The sequence below is a fragment of the Diplotaxodon limnothrissa genome, linkage group LG15 (genome assembly GCF_057381915.1).
Source record: "Diplotaxodon limnothrissa isolate DT_005_m linkage group LG15, D_limnothrissa_male_GT1.1, whole genome shotgun sequence".
Lineage (NCBI taxonomy): Eukaryota > Metazoa > Chordata > Actinopteri > Cichliformes > Cichlidae > Diplotaxodon > Diplotaxodon limnothrissa.
The window spans coordinates 10,643,443-10,664,075 of NC_140610.1; the positions used below are offsets into that span (position 1 = coordinate 10,643,443).

The 20,633-nt window shown below is 40.0% G+C and overlaps 1 protein-coding gene across 6 annotated transcripts; it reads right to left on the minus strand.

Annotated features, from left to right (window-relative positions):
* Nucleotides 1–1,556: 1,556 nt before the first annotated feature.
* snx9b (sorting nexin 9b) lies at nucleotides 1,557–17,744 on the minus strand. Of its 6 annotated transcripts, none has more exons than XM_085372067.1 (20): nucleotides 17,445–17,744; nucleotides 15,980–16,066; nucleotides 14,071–14,145; nucleotides 13,035–13,160; nucleotides 12,440–12,517; nucleotides 11,276–11,438; nucleotides 9,685–9,720; nucleotides 8,080–8,218; nucleotides 7,731–7,815; nucleotides 7,365–7,490; nucleotides 7,098–7,215; nucleotides 6,888–7,018; nucleotides 5,882–5,985; nucleotides 5,676–5,779; nucleotides 5,425–5,502; nucleotides 5,120–5,196; nucleotides 4,062–4,151; nucleotides 3,186–3,300; nucleotides 3,007–3,098; nucleotides 1,557–2,826 (listed from the first exon to the last, which is right to left on the minus strand). In XM_085372067.1, exons 1-20 carry the CDS (start codon nucleotides 17,454–17,456, stop codon nucleotides 2,779–2,781), a joined length of 1,884 nt encoding a protein of 627 aa, XP_085228193.1. In that variant the 5' UTR covers nucleotides 17,457–17,744; the 3' UTR covers nucleotides 1,557–2,778. The 6 variants fall into 6 exon arrangements, with proteins under 6 accessions (XP_085228193.1, XP_085228192.1, XP_085228196.1 ...); XM_085372066.1 differs by having other exon boundaries at nucleotides 7,731–7,818; XM_085372070.1 differs by lacking the exon at nucleotides 12,440–12,517 and having other exon boundaries at nucleotides 7,731–7,818.
* Nucleotides 17,745–20,633: the final 2,889 nt, after the last annotated feature.

Genomic DNA, 20,633 nt, shown 5'->3' on the forward strand with positions numbered 1-20,633 from the left:
ATCACTCTATTGCCAGTTTTATTATTTTGGAGTTCTTCTACTGTTTTAATCAATGGGGAAAAAAATCATTGAAATAAAAAGGGTTTGATATTACTAAACAAAGTCACTTAATATCTGATACGTGCTACTGTCTCAAAGTATTAGGTCATGTGCTATCTGAAGACTCCATATAAATACACATTAATGTATTAATTGTGCAATAAACACTATATATACTTAATAAAATGTGGCTTAAAGACATGTTTCATATTCAGAAACTACAAGCAGAGCATCCCCTCTCCCCAACTCTCCATCAAGGTCTTATCTGTAATGCATTATAAGCATCTTACATCATGTGCAGGGCATTATAATACATTTATAACACATTCCACAAGTGTTTAAATTGACAGCTTTTAACGAGGTCTAGAAAAAAAATTTACCATCGTGGGTCATACTTTTTTAGAACTTTATAATGCTTTATACCTTCATGCCAAACATTCTGCATAGCATGCAATAGTGTTATATGGAGTTAGAAGAGACATTACATGACTTTGTCAGCTTTAAGTGACAGCACTGTATGCGCTTATTAAAAGCTGTCAATAACACAGTTATGAATGCTTACACTTCTTTTTTTGGGGGGGGGGGGATGCAGTAATTACAGCAAAAAATAAAATAAAATAATGTAATTGCCAAGTGTTTGTTTTCACACCACATGCCATAAAAAAGTGACACAATCAAATCAGTCTCTGTGGTCATGGTGCCAGAAAGAGGTAGTACTGAGCAGCAAATGTGCAGCTGAGCACATGAGCAGGATGTAGCTCATGCGAGTTGGAAATTAGACTGTGTAATGCAGGACTCAAACTCCTACAGTTGGCACTTTAAAGCACTGAGTACTAAATGCACGGCACTTTCTATGTCTTGTAAGTTATGCATGACTATAGACATATTTTTAATGGCATGGCATTCATTGCTGTATAATCATTCTACACATAACACATTATCTGTGTTAGTTACTTACATCGTATTGATTTAAACCTGGGGTTTCCACAGACCAATAGCATTTGATGTTACTATAGTATGATAATATGGTATGTGTTTAGCAGATATATTCCCAAAAAGCCTCGGGATTGCAAAATATCAGTTCAATTCTTGCAAAAACTGGAAAATAATTCTGTAAGCTTTCTATATGGTCTTGTGAAGCAACAAACACACTGCGGGTGATTCCATTGATAAGGCCACTGTGGCCTACATGAACAACTGCACCTGATGGCAGCGTGAAATGAGAGCAGGGTAAAAAGGGCTCTTTCACTTCCTTCACAACAAGAATTCACAAAATGCACTCTTCACACAAGCTGCCAGCTCATTCCCATTCCTGTCCATATCTACGCAAGAATCTGCTGCAGCGAATAAAGGCTTTAGTGTGAGGAAATCCGGGTGCGTAGTGTGCCGTCCCCTCCGAGTCAGAACACAAAACACACAAAGACACACACACATACGCAATAAATGACATCCTAATGAGTACAAATCATTGTTTAATAAATCAAACTGAACTTTTGCTTCTTTTTAAATGACACGTGTATTGCAAATAGTTCTATACATAACATATCAATTACAAGAAACCCCTGATAGGTGCAGTAGAATTTATATTTTCTAACAAAGAGTGAACAAGATTACAGACTGATTTGAAAACTGGGCGGTGATAAGCAAAAACAAGAACACATAATTCATGGCTCTTCCAAACTCCTCTAATAGTACGAATTCTTACAGATGACTTTATTCTTGTACCATCATGTCAAACACAATGACTGCGTCAAACAAGGGCAAATATTCTTTCGAAGTACTGAGAGAAAGTTAACTAGTGTGACAGGGAAACACTGATCCAATGACTTTTAGTTTAAATGTCTTAAAAAAGAAAAGAACAGAAAAGGAAAAAAGAAGAACAGAAAAAAGACTCATTCCAGATTCTGTTTCTTAAAATGCAAACTGCAGTGTGTGAGTATGCAGGAGCTTTGGGGTGCCAACCAGGTTGACCACTTCGATTTTTGTCAAAAGGGAAAACAGGAAGAAGGTGGAGCTTCCTGTTCGCTTTTGAGGAAGTGTGGGATGAAGGGGAGCTGGGAGCTGCGAGTGGCGGTCATACACAGGGAGGACGCACACACTGCCTTTGCTAACTCTTTCAAGATTTGAATCCTTAAAGGAATGCTTCTGCTAACAATAGTGAAAATTTCTTTTTACATATAAATACTATATATGGTAACAAAATTATTCAAATGAAGCTACAGTAAAGCTTGAATATATCCTGGCTGTCCTTATTGGCAGAGCGGAGAATAGCTTTGGTATTTGGCGCCCTTTCCTATATGACTATTAACATGGAATAAAAGTGAAAAGCTTCAGAGCGTTACCTTGAGATAGATGGTTATGTTTGCACGTGAAGCTGTACAAAAAAACCAAAAAAACAAAACTGTATCACGTTAAAGAATTGCCAGGGTTTGATTTCATCGCCACTGTAACTACAACATGGATTTTTTTCCCTGTCTGTGTTAAGAATTACAGCTGCTGTCACTCTTGAAGCCTTTTCAGATGTCGTTCGTACTCTTTAACATCGAAGTAGCGGATACCGCAAAGCAGGGACTGCTGGGATGAGTTGTAAGAAGAGGAGATGAGGTAAGAGAAAAACAGAAGTGAAATTTAAATTAAAGAGGACAGGGGTTGAAAAATGCAAAATAAGCAAAATTATTTTGGATCTTGAGCTGGTTTAAATCTTCTCGTCTCTTAGTGCAAGACAGCCAGCGGCCGCTTTCACATTGTAGTGAACTGACTGTGCGCTTGTCTCAGCTTCGCTGCGATCTGGGGGTGGGGGGGTGCAGAGGAAGACAAACGAGCATTAATACAAAAAGGTCATGTGACGCCTTCATATCGTCACTTTGGTATGAAACTACTTTCTTTCCAGGTAATAAGGAAGTGAAAAGGACAAACTGTTTCACAGTCAAATTTACTGTGAGAAATGCTCTATTAAAATGCCTTTACCGTCTCGTAAAACTTGACTTGCTCCTCCAGGTACAACTGCATGACCCTGTTGTAGTCATAGATACGGTTGCTATGAAAATGGTTCATTTCAGCTGCAGCACAAGACAAGAGAAACCACAGTGATCAGCCTGCATGCAGTGATAAAGCAAATTACTTCAGTATCTGTGACCGTGCTGTACCTTGTAATGCGTAAGACATGGTGCTGGCACGTTTAGCCATGGTGACTTTGTCCTGCTGAGTAATTTTACTGGCGGCTACCAGCTTGTCACCCTCCTTCACTTTGTCTATGGCTGCCTGCAGGGACCAAAAGTAAACAGAAGGCACTTTAGTTAGACTATTTAAACCTTGTATAATAATATGCACACACTGCTACTTGTTAATTTTTGCTTCTATCTGATAAAGGGACAGTTCAACCATAAAATCAGATATGCATGTTTTTCCCCTGCTGTGCTATTTTTACCCTATCAGAGATTGTTTGAGTGTGTGTTGAGCAGTTTTGGGAACTTCCGCTATAGTGATTTCTGCAAATAGTACAGGTCCCAGACATCAACAGTCAGGGGCTTCAGAGTTTTCACTTTGCAATGATAATAACTATGAAAAACAGAAATTGCTCACACTTTAGTATGGAGTGCATAGGCAATTTCCTTCTATATTACTTAGAAAATACTTTTTAAAAAAGCACTGGGTCCCTCAAAAAGACTGTACATGCAAAATGTGTGTGCATACACATTCCCAAGTTTTTTGTAATCTTAGGCAAAGAAAAGGGATAATAATTAACTTGAACACTTGACATATATTGTAAAGGTGTAGTAGTGATATAGAGGCGGTGACATATTTTAAACAGGTATTCTTATACTGTAGTTGAAGGTTGAAAGTGTATGTGTTAGCATGTGGGGGTGTGTGTATATGTAAATGTGTAAATAAAGGAAGATGTTGGTATGGTGTCTGTACTATCTATATTGTGGCACGCACAGCACCTCTGTTCCTATCAGATACCCCATAACGGCAAATTATCACATTCCAGCCCATTTCCTGTGGCATGGATGTTAGTGTACCTTATGGACTCCAATGGTATCTGGAAAACATCCAAGTAGTCCTTTGTATTCATTGTTGGTCTCCATGACATGGTGGAGGTCTTTCCTGGGCTGAGAGAAAACAAAAATAGACACAAACATGAACTATAAATGTAAAAAGGTAAAAGTCACCAGTACTTAAAAATAGAAGAAAGTAAAACAGAGCAGGAAGGAATGCAAGAGGCTGATAAGAGAAAATACAATGAAGCCATAATTCAGTGTAGGGTTTTTTTTGTGTTTTTTTGTGTTTTTTTTAAATAGCAGTACTATATATAAAACATCATGTATTCAGAGGAACATCCAACAGGGAGACACACTGGGATGAGATGGCACAGAAATAAAACAATATTTAGCCAAACTATCATTTTAAATTGTAGTGCCAATTCCTTTGCTCACTATTGACCTTATTCTGCAGGGGAGTGCTGTTTGCATCCATTTTGGATAACATCAGATAAATTGGACTGGTTCCTTTTGTGCCCTGAGATGAATCCGTGTCTAGTGATCGTATTTCTCCAACACTAAACCACATCACAGGTTTCACTCAACTAAAATCAGAATTCTACCAAATCACTAACAAAGTCTGCCTGGAGCAGGACGAGCTTACCAGACAAATCCTTCCTCTGGAAGCTGCTGGGACATCAAAAAGGCCAAGAATGGACTTTATTACTTTGCACACTCATCGGGTCATTCAGTCAAAAAAAACAAAAAAGCCACATTGATACATGAGTCAAAGCAAAACTAAGGAAGCACTAGGAATAAGTTTGCCATAAGCCTCTTCCTGCACAGATAGAAACTGACGAGCAGGACGCTGGGTTAAAGAGGTCAGCAACAGGGGAACTGGGAAATGCTCACAGATATTGAGACATGCAGTGAACACAGATAATGGCCACAGAAAGATGTTGCCCCACCCCTCTCTCTTTATGGTCTGTGTGTGAGTTTCCAGACATAATCACAAGAGGAAAAGTAAGGGTAGACACATTTCTCTTACTTTTAATAGCAGTCACATTAGATTATTTTACAGCAGCGGTCAAAGTACGTACCTGCTCTGCAACCAGCTGAGCTATCTCTTCGTATGTCTTCCCAGCTGCTGTCATGGCATCAGTTAGGGCTGACTCACCTGCAGCGAGAAACACTGTTAAAATACATCCTACTGTTTCCCAACAGTAAATAACGAACACTCGATTTCAAAACCAAAGTCCACATTACAGCATAGCTCTGATTGCTCCAGATGTCTCCAGCTGTAACCTGAGACATCGGTGTGACAAACCCAAATCCTTACACCCAGGAAAATGCCTCAAGTGCTCCAAATTACACATGACGCTGAATCGATATTTGTACTCCGTACCTTGGTATCCGCTGCTGGTGAAGACAGAGGAAAGGTTTTGGAAGGCTTTGCCGATTCTCTGATACTCTTTGGGCAGAGCTATGGTAAAACAAATGAACAAAGTAGCAAAGACATTTTTCCCCCAATCTTTCTAAGTTGACAAAATATTCAGAATAATGAACATTTAATGTAAATAGTAATTACAGCACAGACTTAAGGTGTGGCCTAGGTGTGCTAAACACTTATTTAGCTTGAGTGCAGTGTGAACATACGGCCTGTGCATCTCTTCCAATGTTCATGCCCCACTGTGAGGATTTCCTTCACCCCGTCATCCATGGATTTGGTAAACCTGCTAAACTGCTCACATTTCTGTTCTCTGTGAATGAGGAACACCAGTGGCATGAATTACGCAATACAGTACTACACACAAGTTACATAAACACTTTTTGGTGCTATAGTTTCTCTTGGTAAAACTCACACTTCTATCAGGTCCAGGTCTGGAGCTTCAGGCTCCATTGTGGAGAAGACCATCACTCCTACCGTCTCATCCTTCTCTGCTTTTCTCTTGCCCATCTTCCAGTCCTGTAACAATCAATTGTTTTAATTAAAAAAGAAATAGTTAATGCCACAAAATAAGCCCCAACCCTAAACTATTAGTAATAACAATCTTAGTTTTGATCGGCAACATTTGGCTGAAAGAAAGTAGAATTAACTTCCTGCGGTTGTTTGCTACTGCTTTGCAGTTTATAGTCGTGGCCAGAAAAGGGTTTCTGCGATACTTTATAAAGTCAAACTGAAGCTGAGTTTGCACTTTTTGAACAGACATTTCAGTCTGGTGTTGTAATAATTAGCGTAATAATTATCAAGTTATGGTCAAAATCATAACCGGCAAATTCAGTTCATTTGGGGCACAATTAATATTTGTGACAATTTTAAAGAAATTCCTTCATGCCTTTCCAGAGACAAGACTTCCATACAGAAGGCTGGGCAACCGGACAACTATGGGAGTCCATATCCAGCTGTTTCTGCATGATTTTCATTAGTTTTTGCTAGTTAGGCAGTCTGTCTAGTCTAGAATTTACATCTGTGAGCAATTAACTGATTAAATGCAACTGCTGAACAGCACCACAAGGTGATGCCTTCCTGTGTGGAGGTCCCAATCCTGGATGAATGGGAGGATTGTGTCAGGAAGGGCATCCAGTGCAAAATCTGTGCCAAATCAAACATGCAGATCCATCACTTGGGAAATAAGGGCTCAGCCAAGAGTACCTTTTTAGTTGTACACCAACATGGACACACGTCAACTCAGTCAACTGACAATAGCTAGTTATTCTGTAGTTATATATTACATATTCTTTTGTTACATTAGCTTTAAATAACTAACTGACACCTCAAATCATTCATGTAAGACTGATTTCAGCAACACAGTCTTAGAACACATACTCAAAGACCTTAAAAGATGGGAAGTGGATGTATCAGTTTACCTTCTCATCCTTGTAGGTGACGAAAAGTTGAAATACTTCACTGCTGGAAATAACGGGGTGCCTGCACATCCTGGTCATCCAACCCTGTAACCGCTCCATACGCATCTTAATAAACTCTTCCTCGAAACGGCCTTTTAAAAGAGATCAATGCGTAAAGAACGGAAAAAACAAATATATTCAGCCATACGCATTTATTGGCTAGTTACCTACCTGTAACCTGCTTATCTGGTAAAGAAGGGATGGGAATGGCTGACCCAAATTTTTCCAGAAGCCTTTCATACAACCAGTCAAAGTGTTTATATCTGTGATTGACAGGTCGGTTTGTGGTCTGCATGCCAGGGGGGGGAAAGTACAGCTTCCATTAAAGGAAGTAAAGATATACATTTCAGTCCTTCTTATATTTATTTATGCGTCTAAAGATTAGCTTAGTGCATTTAGTTGATTTGATAACCTAAAAAATAGCTCTTGGATACTTACACTGGGTGTGACTTGGTACTCAATGTAGCTCTTGAGGCCATACATCTTTGAGCCTTTTTTGGGATCAGCTACAACACAGTCTAGCTGGGTTTCTGGGTAAGACCACACTGGACCAACTTCTCCCATCTGAGCACAAAACATGAAGGTTCAGAAGTCTACTGCGCCAGACAAACCTATGGCAAGCTGGCAAAAGATGCTACAATACTACTTTATATAAAGGCGAATATTCTGACAGAAATAATTTAGCCATAGGTTTTTAATTATGACTGGTGACTTCTGTGTAATAACTTAATAAGAAGCACGTTGATGTTCTAACAGAACTAAAGAAAAACACACACAAAAAAAACATTTTTGGAGATGACCTACATAAATTGGAAGTCTGTCTTTGCCCTTTACAAGCTGCTTGCAAAGGAGGTAAAGCTCCGGACCCGACTTGGAGAACCCAGGGAACCTGCTCAAAGACACAAGACAAAATTTCCTGATTAGTCTTGTGTAGAGCAGTTATTTGATACGATGTTACCATTATTAGAACAAGATTACTCTGTGCTGCTGCAACTCCGTTTATTATTATCTACAGTAAGAGCCTGAACACACTTTGGCTGAAGTAAATTCTGCTGTCCAAACTCTGATCAGCAGCTCAAACTGTACAGTGCAGCTTATTTTATGTTAAAAGCTGATTTGAAGCCAGGCACATTACTGACTTATTAACTCTTACTTGTTGAGGGAGATTTTCATTGAAGTTGCATGTGATCCACCCCTCTGCAGTGCTCCACTTTCTCCGGCTTCTGACTCAGCATAACCGCCAGTGGATTTCATGTCATCCCATTCATCGTCCCACTCATCATCCTCTGCCCCTGAGGTAAGATTCGTGTACACCAAGTTGTTTTTTTTTCAGATCACATGCACAAAAAAAAGCACTGTGTACAACTATTATACTGCATTTATAGATGTTCCTACTACAAGAGTTGTGTGAAAATTCACACCTTAATGCTTCACTGAGCTTTACTTAGTGTGGGTCTAAATATAACATAACAGATTTTTCTTGAGATAGAGGAGTCAGTTGTTTGAGCATGAGGGCATGCAACACACATCTATATCAGAAGCAATGCAAATCTATTAATGGTTCTCATGCTTTAAGATTTTAAGCATCATCCCTCTCTTTTTCAATTAAATGGCTAAAAATATTACACACTGCAAAGCTTAAATTTGTCCTTCAGTACGTCTCATTTGTGAAAATAGTGCATGCATACTGAACCAGACATGATATCTAGATCATTGCTTTTGTCAGAAGCTGCACACTTCATTTCAAAGCAGGTTTCAAAACGCATTGACACAGTTCAAAGCAAAAAGGGCTGAGCATGATTTGTTAGGATTGGTGCCAGCCAGACCATTAAAGTCTGAATCAGGCAGCAGGCGGTAAGAGAAAATATTTCCACATATACATATAGCTGCACTGTTCCAACACTGCCTTTCAAAGCCAGACTTGGAGACTATATAATAACTTAGTTAAAACTGAAACTGGCATGTAAAATATCATATTATACTAACAAATCACACTGGATAAAACAGCAAAGAAAATACACAAAAATCCCCCATAAATTACAGCAACTTTCATTCTATCTCCATGTTGGCCTGCCGAATCACATTTACTCATTAATTTTCATTTTTGTTTTTTTAAATATATGTGTCCTTGTGTCTGATCAGTTAGTTGAGACGTGTGTTGTGTATGTGTGCCTGTTCACTGCTACTGCTCCAACCCACACAGACAAGCACAGGAGGACAAGCTCAGACCCAGTTCAACTCCTTTTTACTGCAATCGGATCACAATCAAACTGAAAACGAAACACTACAAAAGGCAAAGCAAATGTGCTGCCGTGGTCTGCCACCTGCTCCAAAGCGAGTTGACCAACTAGGGGTAAACACTTGGGGTATATTTAACCTGCTAGTAAGCCACAGCCTCAGCCATTCTCCTCCGCTATCTATCTGTAAATTTAAAATGCCATAAAGGTAAACAATTAAGAAAGGCAGCAAAGGTAGTCCTGCCAAAAGTGTTCTTGTATAAATCTACAAATGTTTAAAAGTTTATTCCTGCACCACTCACCAAAGTCTATAACTGAAAACTATATCTCTGTTTAGTTACTGATCTCTATCTGTGCAGGGCGTCTAACAAAGCTCCTCCAACCTCCTCTTATACAAAGATAATATTGTTAGTGTCAAACTGTACACACATGCTTTAAAAGAAATGTTTCTTTCTTCATATTATTGGCAGTTCACACACAAAAATGAGCAACAGGCTTCCAAAAAGCAATAAACGGAATACCTGTGTAATCAATAAGGTAAGGATATGGGTAGATGTCTTTAGCAAGAGAGAAACAGAGGAAAAGTCTGTTAATTTCCCCTCTGACCATTTTTCCAATGTACAATTTTTTTTATGTATTTGGGGGGTTTTTTTACAAAAGAAAGTGAAGAATTTAAAAAGCAGTTCAAGTAATATATCCTTCTGAGTCATGAGTGAGGCACAATTTTCCACAGTCTAGAGAAAACAGAATCATGATTTGACCGTTCTGTCCCCGTGCTGGAGCTTCTCTCTGTGGCGGGACTGCACAAGTAAGAAAAACCACATCGAGGAGTTACAGTCACTGCAAATCTGTGAAAATCTGAGTCGCGTAGTATTTTCAAATACAGTATGTGGAGTTCAAGATTACAGGTCCTACTGTACATAGCATGCATTTCTGTTCATATCAGATAACATGAAGGACAGGATATATATGACGCAAACACCTTTCACTGGCTGCTCAATGAAAAATCATAATTGCAATTTTAAGATTTGTTTCCATAACATCTATTTCTCACGACACGGGAAAAGAAACATCCAAAATATACATCTGGGTGTTCTTCCTACATCACATATTATTGATTTTTCCTCATACACTCAGCCAGAAATCCTTATTCAGTAGCACTTTTTTCACAGTAGGACTTTTTCCATATATAAAAAGCCTGACCTCTTGAACATCTTATCACTGAAAACAAAGAGTCAATGGACTTTTTCCAACTACTGACAGCAGTTTGTGATTTGTGGAGTAATAAAAACACTTGGTATATCAATTTGTCGCAACAATAGTTAAAGAACTTTAAACACCATGTTATCCAATGGCCTGAAAAAATATGCTAAATTAAACACATAAAGCCTCACTTGCATATCTAAAAATGAGCTTTTCAGAAAGCATGATTCAAAAACAAAACACTTGATATCAAGCATGAATCAAAAATTTAACACAAAGCTTAATTTATCTTTTGTATTACCACAGAGGCATTCTCAAACTCGCAAGTTGTTGTCTGTTTGTAATTCAAACACCTTTAACCAAACGTCAGCCGAGCTCACAAACTCACGCAGAATCACTAAAAAGCACCAAAGGCTGTTTGAAGCAACAACCTTTATCACATCAACCAATTGTGATTGCAACAAAACAACCTAACTAGTCAACGTGAGCCTGACTGTTTGATGCATTAAGTGCGAGGGACTCTGAAGTCACTCGTGTTTGTAGAACTGCTCCCTCCCCTGCAGCCATATATACAGTACAGCTTATGCAGAAGAACAGTTTAACAAGTAAAGAGTGAGCTAAACTGTTTCACGAGGTAGTGTGATGAGCCAAAACCATTGCATGACTTTACCTTTCCTGTAACCACATTAAGACGTTAAAAATTGCTTTGAAAATGTAGCTTACATACTTCAGAATGACATAAACACAGTCGTATGAGAGTATTGCTACAAAAGAGAAAGTTGAAATTTCAAACTGTCGAAAGATATTACAGTGATTTTTATGATAATAAAAGGTTTACATTATACTTCTAATAATAGGACAACCATGGTTCCTGAAGCTATCTCGGGGGTTTTTTTTTTGTTTTTTTACCTGGGCCTTGGTAAGCCTGAGGGTGACCATGTGATACAGGGGGCCAGGGGTCAGGAGCGCTCTTCCCAGTCTGTGTGCCCTCTGGATTAGATGCCCAGTTGTTGGTGGAGCCCCCTGATGGGTCCGCGTTCCACGCCGACCACGGATCATTACCATTAGTAGCCTGCAAGAGTGAAACAGAACTTGTGAGGAATGGAAGACGGGCAGTAATAACAGATCAAACGCGAGAAGAAGAGAAGGAGCAGAGTCAAGTCCAGTCCTGTATGGAGTCTGTTTAATGAGAAGTTGACAGTAGTTTCAAAACAACATCCTTTTCCAAACATTTGATGAGGACCGGGCTTCTCTGAGGGAATCTGCTGAGAGATAAAGCAGCCCGGCAGTGAGTGTGTAGTTTGCATATGCCGCTGTACAGAAGGGTTAACTGAAAAGATCAAAATAATACCCGATAATCTGGAGAAAGAGGCACATGCTTGCATACAAAAACTTCCATTTGTGTTTTTACACAACCTGTTTTTGTTTTTACAGTATTTAAAAATGCTCAAAATGCAGCATGCCATGCTTGTAAGGCAGGCATATACACAATTCTAACAACTCGAAGGCATGCAAAAACACTGCTGTTGTGCGTTTCTCTTCTGTAGGTTAAAAAAAAACAAATCACCGAAAAAAATAAACAGGCAACCTACTCAAATGACATTAACAAGCAAGTGCATTGAGGAACAACACTCTAAGAGCATGTGCTTTTAAATTTTGCAGCTCTTATACTTCTCATTACAGAGCAGCACTTAAAAAAAGTGATTATTACTGATATTTGCATAATTTTCATCATGATTTCTGGTACAAGCGTGTGTTCTGGCCTGATGATTTGTCAGTGTGATTAGTAAAATACATGTGGGGATCATGAACTCTTTTACCACCGATTCATACAGTTTTTCTTTTCTTTTTTAACAGTGTGTGGGTGCTGATTGGTGGAATGTCTTGTCTTGTGCTGAATTGCAAGGTGAATGGAGAAGTTGAGCTCATGCTTTTTGCAGGCAGTAAGGGTTGCAGGGGAATTTGCCAAAGCAGACCAATCAGAGAGGATCGCTTGGGCAAAGAATGAGTGAGGGCGGGAGGGCTTGGGTTCATGCTTTTAGGCCACTCCCACCACCCCAAACTCACGGTTACCTCATCAGGGGACGAAAGGTAGGGGGAAACTGGGGTGTCGGGGGTTTCCGGCTGGGGGCTCAAGCCCCCAGCATCCACCTTGAGGGGAGGGGGAGGGGGAAACAAAGGTGACATCATCACAAAGCGCCAGATGTGACAGTATACACTGTGCAGTGCTTTTTGTTAAAGTGATATAGATGTGTCAGAGGAACAATAGCCGACACATTTCCTGCTTTACCTCACTTGCTGAGCCGCAACATATTTTTACTGATCCAGCAGTATGTTCACTATTGTGGAACTTCCTGCCTGCTAACTGAAGATTTTGGTGGACTGCATATCGTTTAAAAATGACATGACAAAGATTAATATCTCCCACACCAGCTGGTCTCACTTCTGCATCTCTGGGGTTTACGGGATGCATTAACGTCAGTACATTTTTGCCATCGCTCACTTCTGCTTTTTGATTGTTTTCTGTAGCGTAACCCTACCATATATCATTTTTGAATAGGAGAATGAAAGCACGACAGGTGCACCGCTCTATATTTTGTACACCTACTTACTCAGCATTGCACTAGACTTGTGAAATTGAGAAATCTTCACTGGCTGAATGCATTACCTGGTTTTGTGCAGGTGTTGATGCAGGTGCATATGCATCAAAGAAGGACAGGTCTGAAGCTGCAACATTTCCTAAACTTGGAGTAGGTGCTGCAGCTGATGGGAACACAGAAAACTGCTTATTGAGCTGCAAATCAAGAAAAAAAGAAAAAAGACAATGGAAGAAAGAGAAAAAAATTCCCATTAGTGAACAGATCCAGACATTCCAGCATGATCTAATGATTTTTAAAGGTGCATCCTCATGCGGTAATGTGATCGTCTCATTTTTCACTCGTGGCTTTGTGAAACAGGGTTTTAATTTTATCAATCTTTCCAAAAAACAGCAGTGTGATTGAAAAACAGACTGAGTTCTGGTGTTTTTCATGAGGCATTACATAAGCTACAAGTGCAATTGTCATCTGTGGGTTTTATATGATTTGGACACAGAATCAAAACAGTCCGGGAGCAGCTGGGGAGGTAACTCAAGGTCAGACAAACAAGCACGCACCCACCAAAATTTGCAAAGTTAAGCAGATGTTTAATATCAATGCCTCTCACCCTCACACACAATCGTTAGCTCTTGTGTGGCAAGTGTTTACAGTGATGTTAAGTTGTTAACATCACAGACTTTAGTTTTAAACAACTCTTTCTGTGTCTGTAAATTTCTTCAGAGTGAATCATATCCTCCACATGAAGTCAGAGTTACTGGATCGAGCCATACACGCACGCACGCACGCTCGCACACACAAACACCCAAATCAGCAAAACCCTGAATGAGGCACATCCTGTTGTGACTTTAGTTTCACATAAGAGATGGCACCACAGTATGCAGATACATCTTTGTCTGTGACGAGGTGTCTATGAAATGTCTAGCTGATTAATGTTCCACTGCACCCACGGTACATCATGACCTCGGTACAGAATGTTTTGTTTTCGTTTCATTTTTTTCTTGCTTAATTTTATGTGAATTAAAGTCTTTTTGAATATTCTATGGGGTTTGAAAGCTCTGCTGGCATCTCCTCCATACTCTTCACATCAACAGACACAATATAACTCACTTCAATGTAGTCTTCAGGAACCAGTCCCACCTCCCCTCTTGAGTTCTGTGCTTCCACCCAGCCACCTCCAATACTCTGAAAGAGAGACCCAGCTGCATATTAGTTACAGGAAAAAAAATACAAGGCATGTACTTAGGTATTTCTCCCTTCAGGATATTAGTTTAATAGCCAATAATCAGATAGATTTTTCATTTTACTAAGTCAGTTAATGTTTTAGTTACTTACTTTTTAAAATTTGTATTAAGTTACTGGAAATTATTTGAATCACATTTACAAAGAAATGTTTCAAAGTACAAAATGTTTTGTCTACAATTTTTCTCTCCGACTACTACTTCTTTAAATGCCACATATTTGTGTAATATGTCCAGTCCTATGGTCAGTTGTTACACTGAGGCCACAATACCACAACATAAAGTTCTGAAGAACATTATGTTGTGGTATCAACATTTAAGGAAATTCTGCTTCACATTTTTAAGTAACCTCAATGCCAAAAACTGAAAACGAAGGTAATAATGTAGCACATAGCTTCTGAACGGCTTCTGATTTACTTTTCTTGCAGAGGTCGTATTACTAAAAAAACAAAGAGAACCACATCTTTCCTTAAAAATATCCTTTCAATGCAACAAATGTTGCTTGGTTGATATGAAGCTCGCACATTTTTTTCAGTCCTGCTCGACCCACAGACAAAACGTGTACTTTTAACTTGGAAGTCTAACTCTCCACTTACCTTTGCGCACTGGATTAAGGAGAAGTTATTTTATATACAAATGGAAGAATCACTTACCCATAAACCAAATACTCCAGATAGATTTAACAGGTGACGGGGGCTTTCCTTTAAAGACACCATATTATCTCTATATTTTCTCTCTGCTCAATAGTGTGTGAAACTTTATATTGATTTATATTTATTTATATATTTGAGTTATGTTTTCGTAATGTCAATACTGTCATTTGCATCATCTTCAATTCCCCATTTATATTTTAAGCCTGGTAGCCTCTTATTTTTTGTGTTTGTGTCTATTGTGGCAACATATGTATCCTTAACTTTTTCTTTTTTTAAATTGCTTTGATTAATATCTTCATTGCTTACAAAGCTGTCCTGCAAAAACTTTATCCTGTACCTTACATTTTTAAGGGAAGCTGTATGGTAACTAAAACAGGCTCAGTAATAACTTGTACATATGTGATAGCCTATACACAAAAACTACATGTCACCTGTGGGAACCCAACAGATTGTTTATCAGTCACACTTGGATTTGACTCATTGTGAGTCAGATCTCGAGCTTACCATTTAAACATCATTTTAATGTTTAGTACCAAGCAAAAAAGAAATAAACAGGTAAGCCAGGTATGTATGTACACACCTGAGACAAATTCCTCATCAGTGAAGTTGATGAAAAATAAAAGTTCTGATACGCTGAGTCCTTGATAGCCATGACAGAGACATCGATTGGAAAACTATGTAGGACAGCACTTAACCAGTGACCTTTGAACTGTTTGTGGCTGGCAGCAATGACATCATGTTTGCTTTCTGGTTTAGTTTTTTTTTTTTTTTTTTCACCTCTTGTCCTTCCTTCTTTTGTCCACATTTGTGACATACATGACAACGTGAGGTCATGTGCTTTAAGTTTTTTGTTTTTAAATTGGAAGATCCGCACTAAACATTTGATCCTGGACTAATGTCTGCAATGTTGTTGTAGGCAAAGTAATTAAAAAATGATGGTATCCACAACACAAGCAAGTTTTATGATTTAACGATTACAGGCAGATGCAAAAAAACAAAAAAAAACAAAAAAAAAAACTCATATCGTACACGTCACATCTAGACAGCTTCTTTACAGCTGAGAGTGTGAGACTTTACCCCTGATGCTAAACAGATGAAAAGTAGAGCAGTGTTTGTATTATTTACCTGATTGGTGATGGTAATTGTCTCGCCTTCTTTCACTGACAACTCATTGTTTCCAGGCTCAGCAGTGAAGTCGTATAAAACCTGTGCCTGCAGACAACAACAACAACAACAAAAAAGTTCTAAGGTTTACTATATAACTGATTAACAAACTTCAGACTTATATGAGGCCATAGTGAAACAGGCCAAACTTGTTCTTGGTATGGTATGCTTACTCTCAACTAAATTCTTGCATCAACCAAAACACGGGCAGACCCACAACGTTACCCAGTTCAGCTTAATACAGGAGCCAACAAGGTCTCTCACAGTGACCCACATGTACTAATCTGTCATTCCTCCATGGCCCCAGAGAAGCTCAGACACAGACACACACACACACACACACACACACACACATTCATCTATACTCAAATGAATTTGAGACAGTAGACGGAAACCTTTCCAGTATGTTGAAAGTTAAATAAGCACAAACCCACACACAAAGTGTGTGGGGAAATTGTTCATTAACCATTGAGATGGAATGCAAGGCTATTAGGAAGCCATCAAAATAACATTTGTTTCAGTGTCCACCAACCACCACCCTGCAGTCCAGGAAGCTGAATGAGGTTTTTGAACAGAAGCATATTACCAGAAAATGACAATAAATGTTTTCATGTCTACTGATGATCTTAAAAAAAATCAAACTGAATTATCAGGTCGTTCTGTCGTTGGTCCCTCACATACATGTTTTTTACTGTGCTGACTGCTGCATTTTTTATTAACACCATTTATTTTATTTTATTTTATTAAGGATTACTTAAAATAAAAAGCAGACCTGTGTTATTATTCTCAGTAGGATTTTTTGCATATCATAAACCATATCTAGAGTAGAGGGGATATTTAACTTCTTAGTTTTACGTACGGTTTATCTTTATACACACTCTGCTTCACGTACCATTTCCGGTTCCCCTAAAAGAACACTCATTAGGTCCAAATGCGAACAATACTATGAGCAAAATTATCGTGTTTGCAGTGCTGCAGCTACATTTATGGCCCTGTAGTCCTCACCTAAGGTAAACAGTAGTCACATATGGTACGAACAGTGTTTTGAGAAAAGACTACATTTCCCAGAATTCCGCGGAGGCAGCTATGACCCACAGTGGAAAGGTAGTAAAATGTCACAAGACACTTCGTTAATGAGACACATTTTCCATGTATAGCAAAAGCATTCGTTTCTCGCTGAGCGCATACAGATGTGCGACAAGCGGCCATAACGCTTTTAAAGCAGACTCCCTAAATGCTTTCAGCCTTAATGCGGAGCTCACCGAGTGAAGTCTTCACTGTAAAACTAATGCGAGAAACTACACTTCTGACTGTCCAAGTCTACAGCCCTCAGTATTGGTGAAAAACAAGCTCCAGGGGGAACCCAAGAAGCCAGCGTAGTCGTGCTGGGGCTTTAAGAGAAGCCCAGGAAAGTTGTCAAACCCACCTTTTGCGCCATTATCGAAGCATTGATCAATCATTACAAAAACAGGCCCTGTAGTTTTCAGGATTTCCAGTCCTCAGCTGGACATTTCCTCCGCGCTTCTCTTCAACTGGAGGCGAAGCAAACACGATAACTCCTCCCGGTGGAAAGCCGCCGCGACAAATGCATTAACACATGACTTAAAAACAGTAGGTCGTTTAAAAACTCAAAAATCCGAGAAAACGAAAGGTGGGAAGGAGACCAGCTGAGTGCGACTACCAAGTTTGAAGCGCGTAAAGAGCTGCTGACAGTAAGGAGGAGGGAGTGACCTGCAACGCGCACAGAAACCGGAAAGGTAGTCCAGGTCCGATATGGTGGCTCCTCCAGAGAGACTACACGACTGTTTAAAATCGCAAATAATTTTTTTTCAATATGAAGAAATAAAACACTTCATAATTAAACGATGATTAAAAAAAATACAATACAAATAAAACGTGGTAACTAAAATTTTTAACTTGTCGGAAAAAATAAGTAATAACAATAATAATCAAAATAGTAGTAGTAATAAAAGAATTTCTACTATTTGCGGGATTTTTTTACATTTTCCAGTGCGTTTTTTAATTGTGTGTTTACTCACTATGGGCCTGACAGCTCAGAGGGAGTGACCCTGAACCTAAACTTATGTTTACTCTTTTGTTTAAGTCTCCCTCTGCTGGCCTCATTGTGCAAGTGCGTTTTTATTGTTGGTGGGGTTTTTCTTAATGTTTTCAATAACAGCTCAAACGCCTAGCACATGCCAACAGCATGACATCTGTAGTCCTTCTCACCCATTATCACCTTCTCATATATCAAATATTTATTCGAGCCAAAATAATTCCGTGGTTCAGGACTGTGAATAGTGTGGTTGTTCTCTGAGTATTGTATTAAAATCCTAATCTCTGAAGGCCACAAAGAGTTTTTGTTATTCAAAATTTCAGCTACAGTAAGTCTTCATGTCTTTATTTTTAATATCTGAGTTTCAGCTTTAATAGATTTTCAAACAAATCCTAAACCCATGGTTTGTTCTTTTTGTCCAGCTGATGTTTTGTAATTTGAGCTTGAGCTAACCTGAGGAGGGGCATCAGTACTGCCAAATCAGAATACAAGAGGAGAATAGAGGAACATGTTAACGACCCCAGACAGGTGTGGAGGGGCATACAGACTATTACCAACAAAGGATGTCCTGTGACATCTGTCCTGTGACACTCAGATGCAGGGCTAGCAGAGGAGCTGAACAGCTTTTTTGCCCGTTTTGAGTCTCAAACACTGCACTCAGCCACACCATTCCAACAACCACTACAACCCACACCAGACTCTAGCAACCCCCCACTGACTCTTGAGACACAGGATGTGAGGCATGTGCAGTAAACCCCAGGAAGGCTGCAGGTCCCAATGGAGTACCTGGGAAGGTGCTCAAGGCATGTGCCAAGCAGCTAGCGCAGGTCTTCACTGGCATCTTCTTCAACCTGTCTCTGGAACATCCCACCTGCTTGAAATCTGCCATAATCATCCCCATCCCTAAAAAGTCACCCACAACCAGTCTCAATGACTGCCGTCCAATTGCACTAACCCCTGCCATCACCAAGTGCTTCACGAAACTGGTTCTGGGGCACATCAGAACCTGTCTCCCCCCCGCTCTGGACTCACACCAATTTGCATATCAGACTAACAGATCCACCGAAGACACCATAGCCACTACTCTCCAAACAAGTACTGAGTCACCTGGAGCAACAGGAGAGCTATGTCAGAATGCTCTTCACTGACTTCAGCTCAGCCCTCAACACAATAATACCGGACATTTTGATCACCAAGTTACTCAACCTGGGGCTCCCCCCACCCACCTGCTCTTGGATAAAGGACTTTTTAGTCAACAGATCCCAGCGGGGGAAACTGGATCCTTGCCTCTCCTCCTCCCACACTCTCAGCACCGGCTCTCCCCAGGGCTGTGTACTAACCCACTACTCTACTCCCTCTACACATCTGAGTGCAGTCCTGCCCACCCAGAGGACATCATTATTAAATTTGCTGATGACACAACGGTGTTGGGGCTGATCACAGGGGAAAATGAGGTGGCCTACAGAGATGAGATCCTGAAACTGGGAGAATGGTGTGCATTAAACAACCTGGCACTTAACATCACCAAGACCAAGCAACTCATCCTGGACTTCAGGCGGAACAAAGCTGCCCCTGCCCCCCTGCCCATCAACGGTGAGCGAGTGCAATCCTTCAAATTCCTTGGCATCTACATCTCTGCAGTTCTCTCCTGGTCAGTCAACACCACGGTGCTAGTCAAGAAGGCCCAGCAGTGGCTACACTTCCTAAGGGTGCTCAGGAAGGAGCAACTAAACACCCCACTGCTGGTGACCTTCTACATATCCATCGTCGAGATGGATGCCGTGTGGCACGCTAGCTCCACGGAGGCAGACAGGAAGAGACTGCAGAGGTTGGTAAACACAGCACAAAAAATCGTCAGCTGGCCTCTGCTCTCCTTGTCTACCATCTATAACTGCAGTTGTTTCAGCAGGGGCAGAAACATCTTTAAGGATATCACCCACGTCGGCTACCATCTTTTTAACCTGCTGCCCTCTGGCAGGCGCTTCAGATCCATATGGGCCAGAACAAACAGACTCAGAGATAGCTTCTTCACCATACTCTGTCTCGGTGCTGTGTATTTATATTATGTGTATAGTTATATTATTGTATAGTTTTTTATAATATGCTAAGCACTTGTACACTTTTATGGAGCTGTTTTAAATCTCATTATACTGTGCATAATGACAATAAAGGCTTTCAGTTCAATTCAATTCAATTTTTGATACCTGTCAGTTACAATTATCTTTTATTTTGTCTCCTGATTTCCTGGGTTATCATTATTGGTAAAGACTTACCATGGTTCTCAGCCGGAAAAGGGTGGAGTGCCCACCCCGGGTCGGGGATGAGTTCCTGCCCCAAGTGGAGGAGTTCAAGTATCTCTCTTGTTTGCAAGTGATGGGAGAAGGGAGCCGGAGATCGACAGACGGATTGGGGCTGCAGCTGCAGTAATGCAGACGCTGCACCGGTCCGTCATGGTGAAGAGGGAGCTGAGTGTAAAAGTGAAGCTCTCAATTTACCGGTCGATCTACGTCCCTACCCTCACCTATGGCCACGAATTGTGGGTAGTGACCGAAAGAACGA

Excerpts from the sequence above, each read along its gene's own strand:
- snx9b (XM_085372066.1), bottom strand. Across the intron at positions 9,721-11,275 it reads TCAGGCTTACCAAGGCCCAG|ACATCTACCCATATCCTTAC; the intron begins GTAAAAAAACAA and ends CTCTTGCTAAAG. Across the intron at positions 5,197-5,424 it reads CACCAGCAGCGGATACCAAG|GTGAGTCAGCCCTAACTGAT; the intron begins GTACGGAGTACA and ends TTCTCGCTGCAG.